The 23,440-nt window shown below is 22.4% G+C and overlaps 3 protein-coding genes across 6 annotated transcripts; all 3 read left to right on the top strand.

Annotated features, from left to right (window-relative positions):
- The first annotated feature begins 435 nt into the window (after positions 1 to 435).
- Positions 436 to 8,201, top strand: LOC122714577 (calcium uptake protein 1 homolog, mitochondrial). Of its 3 annotated transcripts, none has more exons than XM_043936031.1 (11): positions 436 to 763; positions 1,579 to 1,732; positions 3,763 to 3,922; positions 4,857 to 4,894; positions 5,217 to 5,331; positions 5,507 to 5,667; positions 6,589 to 6,705; positions 6,857 to 6,981; positions 7,133 to 7,260; positions 7,405 to 7,494; positions 7,923 to 8,201. In XM_043936031.1, the coding sequence occupies exons 1-11, from the start codon at positions 543 to 545 to the stop codon at positions 8,075 to 8,077; spliced, it is 1,464 nt and encodes a 487-aa protein (XP_043791966.1). In that variant the 5' UTR covers positions 436 to 542; the 3' UTR covers positions 8,078 to 8,201. The 3 variants fall into 3 exon arrangements, with proteins under 3 accessions (XP_043791966.1, XP_043791965.1, XP_043791967.1); XM_043936030.1 differs by lacking the exon at positions 3,763 to 3,922 and adding an exon at positions 2,982 to 3,141; XM_043936032.1 differs by lacking the exons at positions 436 to 763; positions 1,579 to 1,732 and adding an exon at positions 3,011 to 3,141.
- A 1,577-nt stretch (positions 8,202 to 9,778) lies between these two features.
- On the top strand, positions 9,779 to 16,111 carry LOC122714572 (PTS-dependent dihydroxyacetone kinase 1, dihydroxyacetone-binding subunit DhaK-like). 2 transcript variants are annotated; one of them, XM_043936017.1, is made up of 11 exons: positions 9,780 to 9,934; positions 10,095 to 10,287; positions 10,447 to 10,513; positions 11,081 to 11,191; positions 12,221 to 12,309; positions 12,725 to 12,941; positions 13,374 to 13,619; positions 14,128 to 14,517; positions 14,686 to 14,936; positions 15,416 to 15,543; positions 15,940 to 16,111. In XM_043936017.1, exons 1-11 carry the CDS (start codon positions 9,867 to 9,869, stop codon positions 16,064 to 16,066), a joined length of 1,887 nt encoding a protein of 628 aa, XP_043791952.1. In that variant the 5' UTR covers positions 9,780 to 9,866; the 3' UTR covers positions 16,067 to 16,111. The 2 variants fall into 2 exon arrangements, with proteins under 2 accessions (XP_043791953.1, XP_043791952.1); XM_043936018.1 differs by lacking the exons at positions 12,221 to 12,309; positions 12,725 to 12,941 and having other exon boundaries at positions 9,779 to 9,934.
- A 1,549-nt stretch (positions 16,112 to 17,660) lies between these two features.
- On the top strand, positions 17,661 to 19,259 carry LOC122714561. The gene is made up of 4 exons (XM_043935998.1): positions 17,661 to 17,781; positions 18,307 to 18,385; positions 18,821 to 18,944; positions 19,147 to 19,259. Exons 1-4 carry the CDS (start codon positions 17,697 to 17,699, stop codon positions 19,207 to 19,209), a joined length of 351 nt encoding a protein of 116 aa, XP_043791933.1. The 5' UTR covers positions 17,661 to 17,696; the 3' UTR covers positions 19,210 to 19,259.
- Positions 19,260 to 23,440: the final 4,181 nt, after the last annotated feature.

Genomic DNA, 23,440 nt, shown 5'->3' with positions numbered 1-23,440 from the left:
GAGTGTTTTAAAAATTTTGTAACATTTGTAAATTAGAAATTTTTAAGATAATTTCAAACAATATTTTCCTTTGCAAAAACTTTTATTACAGCTTTGCTAATAGATTATTAACAAGAAAACATTAACTATTTATGAAAGATATAATCTAATCAAGTCGCAATAATAGCGTTGACTACGTGCTACTGACTATAGTGTATATGTATAAGATCTATTACTTATTTTGTACACAACTGTTATTTTCATTAAATAAGATAGTTTTTTTTAAAGTTTTGATAAATACGTTAAAGAAGAACATTATTATATTTCTTACTAGTGTATTATGTGTATTTTTATTATAAAGTTCTTATAGTAAAAAAATGTGAACACATTAATATAAACTAAACTAATATAAAACTAAAATTTATTATTCATTAGAAAAATATATTCATAAAAAAATATGACTAAAAATTAATTAATCTTAAAATTAAAATCTTATGAAATTAGAATTCTAGTGTCAATGTACCTTTATATATTATTTAAATTAAAAAAAATATTTTTTGAATATGTTTTCGAAGGTTAGGTTTATTTTACGACAAAACATTTTAAGAAAAAATATCAATCAATCATATAAATTTTTGATAATTGGTAATAATAATAATTATCTACGAGATTCAGTTGCAAACAATTTAACATATTTGTCGCAAAAAAAGCAGAAAAACAAAAAGAATTATTCTTTTCTATTCATCGTTCCTTGTTTTATAATCAGTCTTATTGTTTGGAATGGGTAAGCTTTTCTTTTAATAATATGTAACAATATTTTCTTAACTGTCATCCATCTCTTATATTTTTAACAAATGATTTAACAAATTTCAATAAATATAGAAAAACAGTATATCATTTCATTATTTGAATAATTAATCTCATGTTTGAATGCATTTCATTAATTTTAAAAAAGTTTTATGTTTTCTTGTAAAAGATTTTACATATTTAACCATATATATTTTTATTATATTAGCTTTTTATTATTATATCAATTTGTAAAGGAAAAAATAAATTGAACAACTAAGAGACTAATAATAGTTAAATACAAATGTAAATTAATTATTGTTCAATATTATTGTCGAATATCTTTAAAAAAATTTATTAATATATCAATAATTCTAAATATTTTTACATCATTTTTCAATATATTTTTCTTTTAACATATTTAATCTTTAATTATAAATTTTATTATATAATATAAATAATGTTGTTTTAATTGCAATTGACATCAATTATATATTAATATTTGTTTACAATATTATTTTTTTATATATTGTTTACTATATATTCATTATTTTTTATGTTAGTTTTTAATTAATTTTTTTATATTTTCAAATTAGATAATAAAAATCATAGAATTTGTGATTCTGTATCAATATAATTTAATAAATTTGCAGCTAATTTAATATTTTCATAAATTAAACAAATAAATTATTAAATTAAAATATTTAACAATACATATATAATTTATAATGCGCCCTCAAAAAAAAATTATCATCTTATTCCAATTATTTAATAATTTCATAAACTTTGATTTTTTTTCAAATTTTATTTCAGAATAAAGAAAAAATATTATTCTACGGTAATTGCTGCTGAAATGATCATTAATGAAAAATCAAATGATGAAAGTAAAAATGAACAATTGAATGAAATGCAAGAGGATAAAAAGAAAAAAAAGAAAAAGGAAAGGATTGGTTTTCGTGATAGAAAGGTTAGTAATAAATCTCATTCAATGAAAGATGATAATAATGAAATTATGATTGAATTGAAATTATGTAAAGATATATATGATTAATTTATATATACATTTAAAATTATATAAATATATAAATATACATTTAAAATTATTTAAAATTATTAATTACATCAATGCTTTCTGTTATATTATATTGAGTTATCAGTATTATTATTGTATTATATTATATACATTATATAATATAAATTGTATAATAAAAAATGTTTATATTAATATTTGATTAAATAGATATTTGAGAAAATTTAATTATTTGAATTGCAATTGATATTTGAATCATGGTTCAAATAAAGAATTCGATGAAAAGGAACTTGACTGTTAATACATTATGTGATTCTTGATAAATTTGTTCACTATATATTATATGTCTAAAAATATTTCCTTAAAAAAAATCTGTTTCTTTTCAATTTCGAAAATTCGCTAGTTTATATAACTATGTCTTTATATGAGACACATTATACTCGCACATTTGTGTTCAAATATTGCATGGCATAGAATAGATATATAATTATAATTTAATGATTTTCCATTAATTAAATATTTTATAAAGAAGAAATATAAATAATAAAGAAAAAGAAAAATATTTAATATATAGTAATTATAAAAAATTATAAAAAAGAAGAAATTAAAAAAAGGAAAATAAATAGCAAGAATTATATTAATTCTTAATTAAAAATTTTCATTAATTAATTTTTTTTTCTGAATTTATGAATAAAATGAAAATAAAAAGGGCACATAAAATTGTTAAAAAATATATTAATTATTGAATATATTGTTTTATGTAATAATTTCGATAGTTTATAGAAGAAAAAAGTTCTTAACAATTAATAATAACAGTTAATAATTTAAATGTAATTATATATATACATATGCAAAGAAAATTAAAATTAATTCATCATTTTTAAATCATATATTTGACTCGAGAATCTTATTCTTCCATAAGAATATTATTTATTCGATTTACTTTACTTACTTGACTTAATTATTTAGAAGAAGAAATATAAGCCCCTGTATCATTTATTTTCAATAATAAATTTCTAAATTAAATTAATTTTATTATTAAGAGCAATTTTTGCTTCAAAGAAAATTTAAAGATATTTAAGAGAAGATATTATTTTAAAATCGAACTACATAATTTGTAATAGATATTTATTATAAATATTGTAGATACATCTTTTTAACTTTAAATAATATACGTGTATTACAGATTATAGAATATGAAAATCGTCTAAGAGCATATTCGACTCCTGATAAAATTTTTCGTTACTTTGCGACCGTAAAAGTATCGAGTTTAGAGGGTACTGAAATTTATATGACACCTGATGACTTTTTAAGATCAATCACTCCTGACATGAGACAACCAGACGGTATTATTTTGTTCCCATTTATAATAATTTTTTTTTTATTCCTCTTTATTACTTTATTATTAAAAATTATCCTATTATTTATTTATTTATCTTATAGAAATATAGATTTATTTTTCTTCGATCTAATTAACATCGTGTTTCTTACGTTTGAATGAAATTAACATAAACTTCGATTTTATACCTTACTCTATTAATAGCAAGTTAAATTTAATTAAAATATTGTTTGAAAAAGTACAAGTTGTTATATATATTTTTTAATAATAATATATGATTCGTATTATTTATGAAAATTTGTTTTGTTTATAAGAATTTCATATAGTTTTATTAAAAAAGAGAGGGGAAAAAAGAAACAATGAAATTGTGAATTGCATGTATCGATACAGAAAGAAATTGTACAATAGGATGATAGATTTTGAGAAATTGTGTAACCTTTTTTTTTCTATCATAATTGTCCAAAATTTTGTGATTAAATTATATTAAATTGTGTAATATATATTACATGTGCTCTTTTTTTTATATTTAAATAGAAATATATTTTAAATCGAATGTTAATATTATAAAAATTTATTTTAAAAAATATAAATAAGTCATCTTAAAAATAAAACATTATTTCCTATACAGATAATAGAGTATGAAAATCGTATAAGACATTATTCTACTCCTGACAAGGTATTTCGCTACTTTGCTACATTACAAATGATTAACAACGATATCCATGAAATTTTCATGACACCTGATGACTTTTTAAGATCAATAACTCCTGGTGTCAAACAACCGGATGGTAATTTTTAATGAAAATCGAATTATTATATAAATATCAATATTTCTAGTATACTCAATTCTTGATTTAAATGGTTTATTTTAATTTATTTATACTATTTCGAAAAAGAAATTGTAGATATAAATTTAATCTCTGTAGACATCTTTTTGAGATTGTCAATTCCTAAAAAAAATTTAATTTCGTTATTTTTTGAAAAAAATATTTCTACTGTTTATAAATTCAAATATAAAACATCAAGCATTTATAATATTTATTATTTACGTATAAATATGTATAAATATGTATATGCATAAATATATAAATTACGTATGTGCATAAATATTTATATAAATATATACTTATGTAATAAATTATTATTTATGTATTACTGGATTTGAAAATCATTGTTTCCTGATTCTTGAAATGTCCTATATTTATTCGTCTAAAAAGATATTCGCGTCCAGAGATATTTTCATCAATATTTAATTGTTAAAAATTAAAAAATAAATTTATAAATGCATTTTTTTTGCTTGATTTTTAAATATAAAAATAAAAGAAAAACATGAAAAAAATAAAAATAAAATATAAATCAAGAAATGAGTTTACATAAATTATTAAATGTTTCATTATTTTTTGATTATTTTTTTCTTTTTCAATTAATGTAAATAAGTTTACATAAGAAAGTTCACTTCGTAAAAAAATAAATGTTTCGTTATTCTTTTTATATATACATTTATTATTATTTATTATTTTACATATATCACTTGAATTTTTTATTTCATATAATTATAGTTTTGCTATCATTAATTTTACACATTATATGGATGACATATTTGCATGTTAAATGCATATTTCTTGAAAAATATTTTCTTAAATATCTTTTTATATTTATTTACAATATTTATACTTATTTATACTTATTTACAATGTTTTTGAATGATGTAATTATTTTCAGGTCTTGGACTGGATAAATATAAACGCTATGATCCTAAAGTAAGTCAAGTTTTAAATTCAATTTAGATTACTAAATTAAATTTATTATTATATATTACGTAAAAATGGAAAAATTTTACATTTAAATACATTCTAAATTATATATATAGAATTCTTAGAATTATATATTTATTCCATTATTTATTCTATTATTATTTTATTATTAAAAATTACATGTTCATAAAATTTTATATTGTTTATTTATTTTTAATTATTTTAAAATTTTTAATATATAATATATAATAATGTATAATAATCTCTGTGTATTTTTTTTATTTATGCATATATATTCGTTAATATTATGTTTATCTATTTTTTGTAGAATGTTCACACAAGATTAGAGTTGACTTTAGATGAAGATAGTATTTTTTATAAACTTGGAAGCGCTGGTTTAATTACTTTTTCCGATTATATATTTCTGCTTACTGTATTATCTAGTAAGTTATATATATACACACATATATATTACATAAATATTATTATAAGTATATTATTATAAATTTTATTTCTTTTTTTAAATATAGATTTTTTTCAAACTAGATTATTATAAATTAATATTAATCTTTAAAACAATAATTTTTCATTTTCACATTTTAAGAAATTTTTCTATAGCTTCTAGAAGACATTTCGAAATTGCCTTCAGAATGTTTGATTTTAATGGAGATGGTGATGTGGATTCTGAAGAATTCGGAAAAGTTGCTACATTAATTCGTCAACAAACCAGTATTGGTAATCGACATCGTGATCATGTTGCTACTGGTAATATGTTTAAAGTGAGTAAAAAATTATTTGCAATTTTGTAATATTTATAATATTTTATATATATATATATATTTTCTCGGATAAATATCTATCTATAAATATATAAGATACTGAATATGAAGAAATGTTTTAAATAGTTCTATTTTAAATAGTTTTGTATTTTAAATAGTTTCAAGAGAATTAGGATGCTATTTAATTAATTTGCAAATTTTAAAAATGTTTACAAAAATCAATTTTGAATTTTTAAATTAAAACCGATATTTTTTATTGCATATATAATTATTAATGCTGTTGAAATGTTTTTGAAATATTGATTAAAACTAATTTTTGTACAAATAAGATATGATTATTTATAAAATTGACATTTCAAATTGATATTTCAACGCATATTTCATCAAGTTGCGAGCAATAACTTGTAATATTATCGAATATCATATTTTGAATACAGAGAAAAAAACTGCAGCTTTTCCGAAAAAATTTGAAGATTGCTTGAGTTTAGACTTTTGTCAAGACATGTCAAAAACGCATAATAGGATATTTCATGATATTTCGTGATAATCATGATATTTGGGATGAATTGATGAAATTTCATTATTAATTATTATTATTGGCAATAATTGATCAATGTGCATTCCAAGAAACAACGAAGAAAGCTTTATATAAAAATGATGTCAATTTAATAAAAGCATCTATGAGGATAATTTGTAATACCGTATCTATCTTTCAAAGTTTTGGCTTTAATTTTTTACGTGGATTAAAAATATTAAATACTAAATAAATGTTCAACTATAGTATATTAAAATACTTTGATGATTTCAAAGTTATATATAGCGCGCGTGTACATTTATGAGATATTTCTATTATCTCATATTAATTATCTTTTATTAATATTAATTATCTTTTATTAATATTAATTATCTTTAATTTTTTAGGGTGTTAATTCAGCATTAACTACATATTTTTTTGGATCAAATATGAAAAAAAAGTTAACAATTGAAAAATTTCTGGAGTTTCAACAACAATTGCAAAAAGAAATACTTAGTTTAGAGGTAAATTTTTCTTTATTACATTATATCGAAAATTACGTTTTTTAAAATTTTCTTCAAAATCAACGATTAATATTATTTAGATTTATCTCATTTTTGTTGGTATTTCGAATTTTCCTGCATTTCAATAATTGTATTGTTATTATTATTATAGTTTGAACGAAGAAATCCTGACGAAAATGGTCGAATTACTGAAGTAGATTTTACCGAGCTATTACTCGCATATGCTGGCTATCCTGACAAAAAGAAAACGAAAATTAGAAAAACGGTTAAAAAACGGTAATATAATTAATAATTATTATAATTAATATGAATAATATTTTTAAACAAAAAATTAAATATGAATTATAATATCAAATTCAATATTTCAATTTTTCAAATATTTCAATATTCAAATATAATATTTAATAAATCTTTTTATTTCTTTCAGTTTTAAGGATAATCCAAAGGGAATAGATAAAGATGAATATCTAAAATTTTTTCACTTTTTAAATAATATTAACGACGTGGACACGGCTTTGACATTTTATCATATTGCTGGAGCATCTATCGATCAAGGTTTTTCATTAAAATTTAAAATTTGAAAATTATTTCAATAATTATTCTTTAATGAATAAATTTTGATTATATTTAATTGCTATATTACTATCTATATATATAATATATATAGTATATAGTATATAGTTTCTTTTTATTTTATAGCAACTCTGAAACATGTGGCGAAAACAGTGGCTCATGTTGATTTGAGTGATCATGTAATACAAGTGGTTTACACAATATTTGATGAAAATAGTAAGTTTATCTTAAATTTTAAATTTTAATTGAATACATAAAAGATTTGATTATTTCATATTTCACATATTTAATATTTATATGACTAGTAAATTTATAATATTATAATTCTTAACACAAATATCATTTTTCATTTAATGTCTCTTATTGGAAATAAGAAGTTATTACACGAAATAATTAATGTTCGATATGGAACGAATATTAAGAATGTAATATATAATCTGGAAATTTTAATCTATTGAAATGTAATACCAATATCTTATGAACTATATAAATATATTGTTGAATATTTATATTTGTTTTGATACATTTTATATTTAATTTGGCATAATATGATCTCTAATATATATATACTTTACATATTGTGATATTGCATAAATATTACATATTTGATCGAAATAATGACATTCCTTTTTGTTAATTTCTAGTGGATGGCCAATTAAGCAACAAAGAATTTGTTGCTGTAATGAAAAATAGAGTACTACGTGGATTGGAAAAGCCAAAAGATACTGGTTTTGTAAAATTGATTGAATCAATAGTGAAGTGTTTAAAAATCAGTTATAATATGCATCTTGATAGTTAGATTTAAATTACTACAGCTTAAATATATTTTATAGCGTTTAATAATCTATTTAAAATGTTTTATCTTATTAAAAGAATATCATTATTATCATATAAATGTATAATGAATAAAAAAATAAATATTAGATTTATTTGATTTATGTTGTGTTTTGACTCATTTTTTTTGACAAAAAAAATTTGATTATTTATATCAATTCATCTATATCTACTTTTAAAAAAGTAAGATATACAAACAAAGATAAGATAAAACAGACTTAACTAATTTAATAAATTTATATGTTCTATATTTTGAAATATCAATCACAATAATAGTTTTGAAAAAAAAATGATGAATAATGTGTTCAATTAATATGTCGTTTATGATCACAAATCACGAATCTAGAACAAGTATAGACAAGGAGAGGAATTGGGAGAAGGAAACAGATAGTAGAATATTGAAATTAAGATTGCAAAGAATGTTATAAATGAAACAGACATGGAAATAAAGACATGGAAAGAAAAATAGAGGTAGAATAAGAATTGATCAATCAATTTAATCTGTCTCAAATATCAAAAACATATCTTTAAATGTAGTATAAAATTAAAGATGAATGCCAATCTCTTGAAAGTTAAAGACATCTTTTCAAAATTGATCTCTCGTGCTGATTTTCAATTTTTATCCTATCTTATATTTTTCTATCATTATTTGCTGTCCTTTATATATATTTAAATTGTTACAGTCTGGAATGGCATTGATTCTCAAATTTTTACCCTATATTTGTCCCATCACTTTGTTTTCTTTCCTTGTCTATATCTTTATTTTTGGCGCGTGGCTATATAAGATAGAAGAATCAATTCAATACATATTGTTATAGCGTTATTCTCTTCGATCTCGCTATTCTCTATATTGTTATAGCGTATTTCTCTTTCAAAGTTACAATGTATTTTAATCTTTGATATAAAGGATATAAATATTTTATCAATTATAATTTATGTATCTCTCGAATAGAGATCTGTAGGATAAAAATCTTGAAAAATATAATACATATATATATATATATATATATATGATATATGATGTATTTTTTTACACAAGAAATCATTTAAGGATAGTGTTATGGGATTTAAACGAACGAAAATTTGATTATTCATATGTGTCTATAAGATATATAAAATTTTATTATTATTATTATTATTATTATTATTATCGTGTAAAAACTGGATAAATGGATAAAATAACTGAAATTTAACCAAGTATTATTATTATTATTAATACTTATTAATTAATAAATATTGCTTTACTTTTTATATATTAAAAATATGAGTTTTTTTATCAATTTAATTCAATATTTGTATAATTTATGAATACGTATAATATCAATTTTTTCATCAATAACTTCACTGTCAATTTTTTATTTTTATTAGATAAAGTTCGTAATTTAAAAGTGAAGTTTTATTAAAGTTATTGAAAATAAATGAAAACAAAATCTGAAATATTTCGAATGAATTTTTAAATTATTGCATAATCATAACAATCGTTATATGTGGCTATGAATATATATATGTTTATAAATATATTTATAAATATATATGTATATCAATTCTTTCATCAATAACTTCACTGTTAATACTTTATTTTTATCAAATGAAGTTTGATTTATCGATTAAAGTTGTGAAGTTGTTGAAAATAAATGAAAACAAAATCTGAAATATTTCGAATGAATTTTTATCGTGGCAATCGTTATACATAGTTAAATATAAATATAAATTATTATTATTAAAATATAAATTACGTAATAAATTGCAAATCTATGCGTGCTATACAATTATTATCAAAGGTCATCAAAACATGCCATTGCAATTCTCCTGTGTACAGAATGTAAATAATCTCTTTGTATTACTCAGTTGCATTTTTCTTAAAATAATCGATATTCATGGGGAATATACATTATTTATATTATTATTAACTGGAAAGAATAATTTATGATAACTTATGACCTCTGAGTGAAGATTAATCTTGATAAACTTTTCATTTATAGTGTACCGAACGAGGTTCTCATGAATCATTACGAATATTTCGGTCACTCAAATTCTACGAAGATTTTATTTAGAATGATGAAAACTTTACATAATAACGTTAACGATACCGTTAAGGAATCTCTTTACGGTGTAACGTATGCATTTCCGCAATTGGAATATCAAGTAGCTCACAAAGTTGTTCTTATGCCAAAGGTGTGTATATAACCTTATACATATTTAACATTGTTATATAATGTAACGCAAAAAATAATCCAATTCGTCGTAAGATATTTTACACTAAATAAACTTATTAATAATATATTATATTGCACATCGTATTGTATCGTTGTTTAATTATATTGTATATCGTAGCTTCAAGATCGAAGAAAAGTATCTTTAATATGTGGTGGCGGAAGTGGACACGAACCTTTTGCGTCAGGTAAGAAAATATTGACAATATTTATCTGTATAATTATTAAATATTTTATATATATATATATATATTTATTTTTTTTTAAATGCTAGCAAATATAAAAATATAAAAATATCTCTCTTGAATTGATTTATACACATATTCTGTAAAATTTATAATATATATTCATAAAAAAAAAAGTAATTCGAATTAGGTACACGCATTAAGCTTTTGTATCATTGAGTCCATAATTCTATAAAGAACCAAGAATTTGAATATTACGTGATATATTACGCAAATGAGAAATTTCATATGTATATAATTCTTGAATCAATGGATTCTGAATTATATATAAGATCGATGCTTTCTAAATATTTACTAATAAATATCTGCAAAGCAATATAAAAACGAAATAAAAACAATTTAAAATTTTTAATTCAAATTCTCCGAAACTCAAGTTCAGACATGAATTTTTTTTTTACTTTTTAGAACATTGAAATTAATATTCTATAAAAATCATAATTAAATATTTATTAAATGTACATAATAGCAAACTATAAATAAGTAATGAAATTATTTTAAATACTTTTCAAGGTTATGTTGGTAATGGTATGTTGGCTGCAGCTGTAGCAGGTTCGATATATTCTGCACCACCATCGGAACATGTTTCTTATGCTATCAATCGCGTTTCCGAATACAATAAAAGTAAGTTGAACAATTTCGTGGATTTTTAAATTCAGAATAAATTTTACCATTTTATAAATTAAAAATTTGTTATCAATATTTATGAAATAAGCAAATATTTATTATATAGCAAATGATATATATATTTTTACTTTAATTAGAAAAATTTCAATAATACATTGATAAAATTTTCGATACGTATAAGTTTTTAATTTTTTTTTTCTTTTGTTTTCATCGAATTTTTCTTAATTCGTGAAATTTCTTTCCGCTCTTCGTTATCATTTTGTTTTTCACATTAATCTTCGATATTAAGAACTTATGAACCTATCCGATTACAGACAAATCACATATCGATAATAGCAATATTAACACTTGCTGTGAATATTTATTTATTTATTTAATAAAAAAATTTTCTTGTATGTAATAAAATTACGCGAGTCAACGATTTATTTAATGATAATAGGTATATATATATATCTTTCTCTATCAAGAAATTATATATATAAACAGCATATAATTTGGCAGAATAAATTAAAATTTATCTTTTTTATAATATACGATATATACGATGTACACTTCATTTTTTATGTAATCAATCATGAAATATTATTTAAAATCCAATATATTATAATTTATAATCGTGATATATCGTGTTAAAGATCAGCTAGATAAAATGTTTTTATACCTTATACATAAAAAAAAATATTTTTAACTTATTTAAATTAACTTAATTAAATTATAATTTAAGATAATTATTACGAAATACATAAAGCTAATATAAATTCATATAATAAATGAAGGAAAAGGAAATTTCATGAAATTTAATAGTTTCATGAAATTTCATCATCAATGCGACGATTCAATTCGATAAAAATCTCATGATAATTGGTATGAAAAAATATTAAAAATATATTTATTGAATTAAAAATATTAAAAATTAGTAATTATTTGATTTCTCGATAATAAAATTTCAAAATAATATATATATATTAAATTTTATTATTATTTATATATATATATATATATGTGAATAAATAATATATTTTTTAGCCGGTGTCTTAGTAATCGCTCCGAATTATACTGGAGATTGTCTTAATTTTGGAATAGCAATCGAGAAAGCTAAACAAAAAGGTATAAAGGTAAAGAAAAAAAAAATTTATTATTATTTATCTCATTTTATATCATTTGTATGGTATTATCTATACATTATTTTTTTGATAATTCTGTTCGCGAGTTAGATTTTGTTGCTAAAACCACAAGATGTTTTTTTAATATTTATTTACTTATATATTACATATTTCAAATTGTAGAAAAAATTTTGTCTATATGTGTGCATATACATATAAATATAAATATGTTTCTACTTTAATTGCAATGCAATCTTTATTATTTATACATATTTTTTTTTTTTTTTTTTTTTTTTTTTTTTACACTACTTTACTTTACTACGTTAAGATTGTTCGTTTTTGCGTATGATGAATTTCTTTTTTTTTTACAAAAATTTAAATTTTTCCATTCATATATGGAACTTGTTCCGTTCTTTTTTTATTTTAGGTTGAAAATATAAATGTAAACGAAGACTGTAGTATACCGGAAAAAGATCAAAGTCGAGCTGGTAAACGTGGTTTAACTGGAATTGTATTTGTGATTAAGATAGCTGGTGCATTAGCGGAAGAAGGATTACCACTTGAAACAGTCTATAAAACTGCACACGATGTTTTGGATAATTTAGCTACAACTTCGGTTGGATTGACCGCATGTGCAATACCAGGTCAATATAGTTTAATATTAAGGAACGCCTGTTGGAATATAATACGTCTATATATATTATAATACGCATAAATTGTTAAAACAATTTATTTTGAATCGAAAAAGATGTTGATTGATGTAATTTGAATCAAATTCAGTTTATATGGGAAAAAAATTTATCGAAGAAAAGAGAATATCACTTTCATTTATCATGTATCAAGATCTCTCTTCAACTAAATTGCAGCCAATAATTCAGTGAATTGCGATAAAAAATATAAATGATACGATGGCAAGGATGATACGATCGCAATCATGCTAAAAATCAAAGAGAGATCGAAAGGAAATGAAACATCAAATCGACGTTCATGTTTTTTTCACGCTATATCTCGAATGGAATTAAAAAGCAAATAAATAAATTGTAAAACTAACGCAAATTATATATTACATGTTACAGGTCAACGTCGAATGTTCGAACTTGCAGAAGATGAGATCGAAGTTGGAATGGGAATTCACGGAGAGGCTGGATATGAAAAAACAAAATTAAAACCATCGTATGAGATAGCTTCATTGATGTTGGATCGCATAAGCAATGCATTATCTTTAAAAAGTGGAGATTCAGTTGCAGTTATTATTAATAATTTTGGAGCATTAAGTCAATTGGAACAAGGGATAGTTGCTCACGATGTGGTCAAAGTACTCCGTAAGAAAAAGATTAAATCTTTGTGTATATTGTTTTCTTATAGTACTATTTAGAAAAAATGAAAAAATAATTGTGATAAATAGAGACGAGATAATACATATCATTACCGTGATAACGAATATACAATTATCTATAATAGATTATTCAAATTATACAAAAAAAAATTAAATCATATAATTGTTTAAAAGTCGTTACTCATCATCAACATGTACAATATAAAATTTTCAAAACAATTTTATATTAACGCATTCTTTATTATTATTGTCAATATTGCATTCGATTTGTATTTAATCATTTCATTAATTTTTCTGATAACTACATTATTATATGGTAATCATGATATATGAAAATTTGAAAAAGTTGAAATCCATGCGTATATTTAATATCAAGATTATACAAAATTTTCTTTTTCTTGTCAATTTTCTTTTTAATCTAATTATGTATTTAATATGTATAAATATGATTCATTTAATCGATCGATATAACTTTTGTTTTTTGTTCGAATCAGGCAATATGAATGTAAAACCTGTTCGACTATATTGGGGAATGGTGATGACATCGTTAAATAGCGCTGGAGTACACGTTACGCTTCTAAAATTACCTGACAAGCATAAAAGTCTTTTTCTTAAATGTCTTGATGCACCAACTGATGCACCGAGATGGCTAGGTAGCAAGTTTAGCGTTCCTATAGAACCGTCAGAACCGATCATTCAGCATGAAGTAGTACGAAAAGTAGAACAAATTGGTATACAACTTTCTTCAGATTTACAAAATTTATTAAAACATTGTTTAAAAAATGCTTGCGAGAGTGCGATTAGAGAAGAAGAACATCTGAACGATTTAGATAGAGGATGCGGAGACAGTGATGCAGGATCAACGCTTAAGAGACTTGCCATTAGTATGTATTTTCCGTATTGTAAAAATAAATAAAAAAAAAATTATTTTTGTTTCATTATATATTCGATGTTGATAATATCGAATATATAATTTTTTTCGTTTAATCCGAAGCAATTCAGCGATATATTTCGTTTGCATATTTGTATTTATTTATTTATTTATTTTTTAGGAACTTTGACAAATTTAGATAAATTACAGTTTTCACATCCAGCGTCGGCATTTCTTGAATTAGCGCATATAGCCGAAGAAGAAATGGGTGGTGCATCCGGAGCATTATATTGTTTATTTTTTACTAGTATTAGCGCACAATTAATTTCACCTATAAACAAAAAATGGACAGAAATTTGGGCTCGTGCGTTTCGTACCGCTTTAAATAGTTTAACGCAATATGGAAAAGCGATGCCAGGAGATAGATCTATGGTATTATATTATATTATTATAATCTAGGATAGTCATTTATGTCAAATATTGATTTATAATAAATTATAGTTTATAAATTTCTGTTATGCGATAAATTTTTATAATTTTATTGTTTTACATTGAACGACCAGCTGATTTATAATTTATAAAATTCATTCAAAGAATTGAATTCTACATGTAACTTATATTGGCAATATTCATATATAAATTAAATTATAATTTATTTCAATAATATTAATAGATAAGAAAATGATTACAAATATTGATCAAAATACAGAGTTTATTTATCATTATTGTTAATTAAAATTATATATCAAGTTATTAATTAAAATTCCTAATTATATCGTAACTTAACTTTAATACTAACTACGATCTTGAAAATTATAAAATGATAATTATTAGAAATCATAATTTTATTATTCAAATTATAATCAAGAATTAAGAAATCATAATTATATTAATATTCTTTTTTATTATAGATTGATCCACTTACTGCTCTTTGCGATACTCTTGATAAAATGGTAGACAAACCATTAGGAGAAATTTGTGACGCGTTACGTACATCAACTTGGCAAGCGTGTGAAGCCACAAAACATATGAAACCTATGTAAGCGTAGCATAATTTTTTTCGTTTTTTTTTTTTTTTTTTTTTTTATATCATTTCATATTTGTACATAAAAATACATAATTTTTCTACATTTTTCCTTTGATAATTTTGTTCTGTTTGTTCTGTTATTCAATCTAATAGTAGAAAAAAAAATATTTTAATTTTTAAAAAATTATTTTAATTTTAAAATAAAGAAAAATTGTCATATATGTAAAAAAGGTTTTTAAATTATATATAAAAAATGATATATATTATTTTCATATATTGAACAACATATATTTAATCAAAAAATATTATTAAATATTAAAAGAAATATTATGTATTCTTAAACATATATATAGTTTTCAATATTTTGTATGTTATTTTTAGATTAATTTTATTTAATTTGTGTTACAGGGTAGGCCGTGCTAGCTATGTAAAACAAGCTAAATATCTACAAAACGTTGATGCTGGTGCATTTGCAGTTGTAACTTGTGTCAATGCTGTTACAGATATACTTAAAAGTTTCCTCTCTTCCAAATAATAATAATAATAACAATAAAAAATAAAAAAAATATTAATAAAATAAGTAATAAAAAATATGTTAATTTTCAATAGATATATTATAAAAAATTAATATAAAATTAGATATAAATTGTAAAAAAAAATTTCAAACACTTTTAATAATTTTGCGATAAAAAGAATATATTTCTATTTAATATTATATAATAACACAAATATTACATAATATTATATTAAAAAAAAAAATTAATTTCTTCAATTACCATGTTTCATTGTGATAAATAAAAAAAAAAAAAAATTAAAAATAGAAATTTTTAATAAGTTTGTATACTAAAATACTACTATTATTAAATATTATTATTATTAAAATATATTGTATTATAAATATTATTATTAAATATTAAAATACATGTGCTAAATGCAATGTACATATATTTCGAATATACATATATTGCATATATTTTGCAAATATATTGCATATTTTGCATATATTTTACATACATTGCATATATTTGCAATGTATATATATTTCGAATATAAATATACATTGTAAAAATTTTTTTGTAAAAAATTTTTATTCTTAAAAATAAAAAAAATTTTGCATTTTATTCACTATATGAAATATATTATTAAACCGACAACGTAATGTATATATTTTATATTAAAGATTAAAACACAATATAGTTTTGAAAGTGAAAATAAATTACAATAAAAATATTAATTAAAATCTCATATCTTCTGTCTGGGATTAAGCTCTAAATATATATATATAGATTAGGAGAAAAAATAATGGGAACAAAATTTAGAGACAGATTAAAAATTCTTAAAAAAGAATTAGCGCCATCTTCAAATTAGATTGCCTCAAATGAAACATATAAAGCAAATAATGACACGTAATGAGAAAAAGATAGAAATAGAATAGAAATTGATCGTCAATATTTTTCAAGAGATATTTTTGATACTAATTCTCAATTTTAACTTATTCTATTTTATCTTATCTTTTTTATTTGACGAAATATTTTTATAAATAAATATCAAGAGATGGGATTGACGATCTATTCTTACTTTATTTCTATCCTATTCTATTTACTATCCTTTCAATATTTGATTTCAATGTTTTTATTCTATCTCTGTCCTTTTCATCCAATCATTCTTTTTTTTTGTCTATACTTGGTATGAAAATTTATGAGATTCAAGATCTGATATTTTTTTGATTTAACTTCTTTGTAAAATAAAAATTTGTAATGTGAAAATAAAATAAAAAAATATTTATAAAATATATCAAAACATAAAAATATGTATATGTAACGATTATATATATATATATATATATATAATATAACGATTAATACGTCAGATCGAACATTAATGCCATTGAAAAAAAATATATATAGATATAAAAAAAAAAGTTAAAATATGCTATATATATATATATTCTTATTTACTTACATATTTCGATATCTTCTCATTTTGTAATTTATCAACTATAAAATAACAATATATTCTATTTGTTAACTTTCACATTATTCGATAATGTCGAAACAATGAGAGCGTGAAAGAAGAACGGTTTTCGAATGGATTAGTTTGAATTGAAACTTGATCGATGATACATTATCTTTTACTCTTTATAATCATTTCCGATAAATTTTAATATGTTTAAATTTTTTCATTTATATTTTCATATAATTTTTCTCGTTATTACAAGTGTTTCGAATAAGGAGTATAAACTTCCTTCAGGTAATCTGTTTTATCCTTTTTTTTTTCAATTTTAATATATATAATATAATATAATAATATAATATTTGATTATAATAAGGGGAATAAAAAAGCAAAAAAAATTAGAAAAAAATTTATCCTTCTAGATATAATAGCTATGATTTATAATTATTCTAACGGAAAATTTTGATTTCTGAAACAATAGCATGGTTCATATAACAATATATTTTTATTTTTATATGAAAAAAGACAAATAATTCTATTATTTTTTTTGCGAATATAACTTTTCAATATTATTTTTCTTCGTAATTTCCAATTTAAAAAAAACAATTATTCCAGTTAATATTATAATAATAGAATGATTTTTAATGAGATTTTTTAACAAGAAAAAAAGAAATTTTAATCAACTCGTGAACTTATTAATTATGATATTAAAAGCGACAAAAATAAATAAACATAAGTTTCGATTAATTTTTTATTGTTCACGAACTAGATAATTATTATATTCACTATCCACGATATAAAAATTCTAATGCAAATTTATAGATGTAGTCGAAAAATTATGGAGAAAATCAACCGATGAAAATTACTACGGAGGAATTGCAGTGAAGAAGCAACTATTCCAGTTAGTATTAAAATATTCAATATCTCGATAATAATTCATTGTAACAAGAAGAAAAAAAAAGGCGATTAATTAATTAATGTTATTTATTAATTACGAAAGAAAAAAATTTTTTTTAAAAGGATTATTCGATTTCACGATAACGCGTGAAAATTAGATATTTTTGAAAAACTTGGTTTTTTCAAAGAATTAAAAATTAAAGATCAAAATCATAAAAACATATAGAAAAATCAAGATAATTTCTTTTTAAGTTGAAATCTCAAAATCATTTATAGATTATTTATAGATTTTCTTCGTATTTTTATTTCTTCGGATAATACAAAAGAAAAAGAAAAAAATAGGATCGATTTTTGATCAATTAAATTCAAATCGAAAACAATCCTCAATTATACAATTTTGCGCGACATGAATTTTCGAATTGAATTAAATTTGTTTTAGAGATATTTTTATGGAAGATCAAAAAAATAATAAATTACAATTTGGTTACGTTTGCGAAAATCCAATTCAATGGGAACAAAGATTCGAAGAAAAAGATCTTTCGAATAATCGTCATCGTGGAAAGGTGAGATGATAAAAAATATTAAATTTGAAATAATTAGAAGAATAGATATTTATGAATCCGATATATGCAAGATTTTTTTTAAAGTAAATAAATTTAAGTTGATAAATAAATTGATTCTAATGATTATTAATTGTTATTATTCATATTCATTATGACAATGTTTTTTTTTTTTTAACAAAAAAGAAATTAAATTTGTATATAGGTTACATGGGGCGATATGGATGGTAATTATGGCGAACATTATTGGGACATAAATCATAAATAAATGTTGAAGTAATGATAATTAAAATGGAAAATAAAAAATTATTATAAAAAGAAATATTGTTATGTTATGCAAATGATCAATCTATGTATAATGGGATGTCAATATGTGAAATCGAATGCACACTTGACTATTTATTTAATATAATGTTGCAATGATCAAAATGTAAAATGTTACGATGATGTAAAATAAAGTTAGTATTTATGAAATCGATCATTTGAAGAGAGGATTCGAGAAAAAGTATTTGGTATGTTCACATGTAGGACAACCTTTATTATTCAATACAGTACTAATAACATAATACTACGCATTATTACAATATTAATATTATTATATTGGTTGTAATCCGAGTTTTTAATGGTGTTTTTTGCGGCGTGGGTGCGTGCGTGCCGTTGCGTGCATGCAGTACGCGCGCGCACTTGTGATAGTTCGTATACAAATAAATAAATAAATACATATCTGTGTATATATATGTGTATATATATATATATATATATATTTATTTATTTATTTATTTATTTATTTATAATATCCTACACGTAGTGCATTACATGTACACGTATATATGTGTATATATGTATACATATATGATATTTATTATACCTTTGTATTATTACGCAGTATGTGAATTTATCTTATCTTTTATATCTTATAAACTTAATTCGAATAGATATAGTGTATATAGATATATATATAGATATAGATATATATATATATATTTATATATCATCAGGATGGTATAAATAATATTGTATTTCATAAAAGCACTTTTTGTTGCTTATAATATTATCGTTTTCTTTCTTTAAATTATCGCATCGCTTTTTCCTTCCACAAACATATGTATTTTCCCTAACGTTTTCCTTTCGCTCTATCCTTTCTGTTATATCGTTGCGACATCCATGAAGGATATACATATACTTATTTACATTTCTTAAAAAAGTGTTTATGTCTTTTTATTTTTTTTATTTTTTTTTTTTTTTTATTTATTTTTTTATTTTTTTTGGCTTTCTTACTAGCTTCGGAAGGAAAACTTAAGACACATTACTAACTACTTATAGTTAGAGATATATCGAGAATTTGAAACATTAAACATTGTTTCGCGTTGTGTATGATCGCTTTTCGATCGATTGATCGATCGCTAAATCCATCTCCCCTCCCCCCATCCAATCACGGTGATTGAAATTCCTTTCGTGCTTCATTAGTTTTAGTCATTGATTTCTTTTCGTTCTTCTTTCGTTCGTTCATTCGTTCGTTCGTTTTTTTCATTCTTTCGTTCGTTCGTTCGTTCGTTCGTTCGTTCGTTCGTTCGTTCGTTCGTTCGTTCATTCGCTCGCTCCCTCATACGCACGCATATAATAGCAAGTATTTATATATTACAGTTATAGACGTGCCGAATGCGCGAGAGTTGAGCGCTATGCAAGTGTGGTACTTTGGAAGACTATCATATAACTCACAATATTCTTCTAATCCATGATCATTTCTTTCTATTGCATTTTATTTATAATGTTATATTGATCACATGCCAAATTTATCTATTACGCATGAAGCCTTCCCTCTTCTCCTCCAAAAAAAAAAAAACAAGAGAAATAGATCCACAAGATAGGTGAAGAAGAGGATAAAATGAATTGCATACGATTTATCGCAGAATATAATCGTGCAATAGAAAAAGTGATCAAAGAAAGTTTAGAAGAAAATTGTTTGCTACGTATGACATCCTTCCAGGACACTACACTGGCATAGTAATCGAGTACAGAGTGTCCTACAAGGTATGGCATATGCGGCAAATAAAAGATAGATGTAGATACGGGAAAACGAAACGAGAAATATCTCTAATTCTAATAGTTGAATATTTGCTTGTTCCAATCATTGTTTTTCATTTTTAAATTCCTATTTTTATTTTTTTCCATTCGAATAACTCGGCAGAGAATATACAATTTACAGTTTCTCCCCCTCCCTCTCCTCCCTCTTTTTCTTTTTCTTCCATCGTTTAATTGTTGTATCGTTCTTAAAAAATATTCGATATTTATCCAATATTAATATTTTACAAACTTTAAACCATAATGTCCAGTCACATCGAGTATCCGTTATGCGTTTATACAAGTTATGCTGGTATTTTATATTTTGGGTAGATATCAAACATTTTAATTCTCAGATATATCATACCTTATGAAACACATTTATGCTTTCAATCTATTCGCTTCAATAAATATCCTTGTACGTATATGTACTTTTGCGATCGTTTTCTTCATTCTTTTTCCCTTCTTTTTTTTTATTTATTTATTTATTTATTTATTTTTGTATTTCTTTTTTGTTTGGCTGGTCCACTAACATTCCTAGAAAAAATACTCTCTGCAGTCCTCTATGTTATAAACTAAGATTTTTTTTTTTGTTCCTCTATTTTCCGTTTGATTTCCCATCATTCATTTAACTTTTCGTCAAATTATTTTTTTTACTCTCTCCTCGATCGTTCGATATTTTCTTCTTCGTTTACGAACATGTTCGCTTTTTTCGCATCTTTGTTCTATAGAAAACCTTATAGGTTCGCAACATTTTCGAACGAATATAATTGCGAATTTGAATCGCCACGTTCCGCAGGATCGGTCGCGTATGCATTATCTATCTCTCGCTACACGCATACGAAGCATATCGTATGCATATCGATCAGTCGCGATTTAATCGTAATCGAGATAGTACATGGTAAAGATAATTAATCAAATCTACTATCGTGTGGTCATTCGTGATTTGTTTCTCGAGAAAGCGAAGGAAGAAAAGTTTACGATTGATGTTTGGTTTCGTTACCGATAAGATTAAAAATTATCTAGTATCACAAATATCATTATAGATCGCGAAAATGCCCGTGGATAAACGAATCGAGTCGATTGGAAGGAAAAAATTTGATTCATCGAATTAACGATGCCATTACGTACATTTGTGCGCATATATCCGTGATCGGATGAAAACATGATTAAAAACGTGATTTCGCGACATATTCGTTCTTTTTTTTTTTTCTTTTTTCTAACTAATTAATTATGCTTAAACTTTTGCAGATCGATAGATAGACTGTCGATAAATCCATTTCGACATATCGAGAAGTTTCGATATTCGATCACGAATATTTTATAAACTGCTTAGTTTAAGGCGTTTATATCGTGAAAAAAAAAATAATTTTTTTATAACCTTAAAATTAGATTCGTAGCTTATCATTTCCAATAAAAACGACATATGTATACATATTTCATTTCAATTTTCCCCATCTGTCGAATACTCATGTTGAATAAATGCAAATTTTATTCGAAAACATATGTTTAGGCTTTAAGCATTATTCCATATAATGGCTCACAGTTAAAGTTTATCTTATTATTTATCGACAAAATATCGTATAAATAATTTGGGAATATTATAGCAAGATAATTAAACTTCTATTAAATTTGATTATATAAACAATAATAATTAAAATGTATTCGCTTAATAATATATTTAGATGAAGATTTTAATTATCTCGTTTCACATGTATCTTGGATTAACGCTTTGATCGTAGACTATTGTAAAACAAAATATTCTTCACGATTAATTTTTTCATTAAAAATGACCGAGAAGAGTTGAACGAGAGGAATGAATTCACCTGAAATAAATTATCAAAGTATCTGCTTTCCACTAGATTTATGTACAACTATTGTTATTATTAGAAATATTCTCAAAAATTGGAAAATAGTTAAAAAAAAAAAAAGAAATCTGATTTTACTGAGTTTTTTATGATTTGTTCAATAGCGAAATATCGAGAGAATGTAACGATTTACAATTGTAACAAACAAACGAATCGTAATAAATCATATATAAGATCATGATAAGATAAAGTATATTATCTTATCATGAAATCAAAAAAAAAAGGAATAATCAACGTATCATATAATATTATACATATATGAATATATTTATATGATTTGCGATAAAAGCTCAATGTAATACGCTACTTTCCCCGTTAGTCTTTTCTTCTTAAGTATGTTTATTTTGTTATTTTCCCTTTAACATGGAACAAATTTGGAACTTTGTTTGATTTCCCAACAGTTTTGATATCTGTCCTGTATAACTTCTTAAAATCATTTTACACACAGAAACCTTAATATTATTAATATTATTATTAGTAGAGTAATAATAGTAATAGTAATAGTACTTGTACTAGTAATAGTAGTAGTAGTAGTAGTAGTAGTAGTAGTAGTAGTAGTAGTAGTAGTAG

Source organism: Apis laboriosa, unplaced genomic scaffold (genome assembly GCF_014066325.1).
Source record: "Apis laboriosa isolate Shangri-la unplaced genomic scaffold, ASM1406632v1 scaffold33_cov142, whole genome shotgun sequence".
In the NCBI taxonomy this organism is placed as follows: Eukaryota; Metazoa; Arthropoda; class Insecta; order Hymenoptera; family Apidae; genus Apis; species Apis laboriosa.
This window is presented reverse-complemented; position numbering and strand designations above follow the sequence as displayed.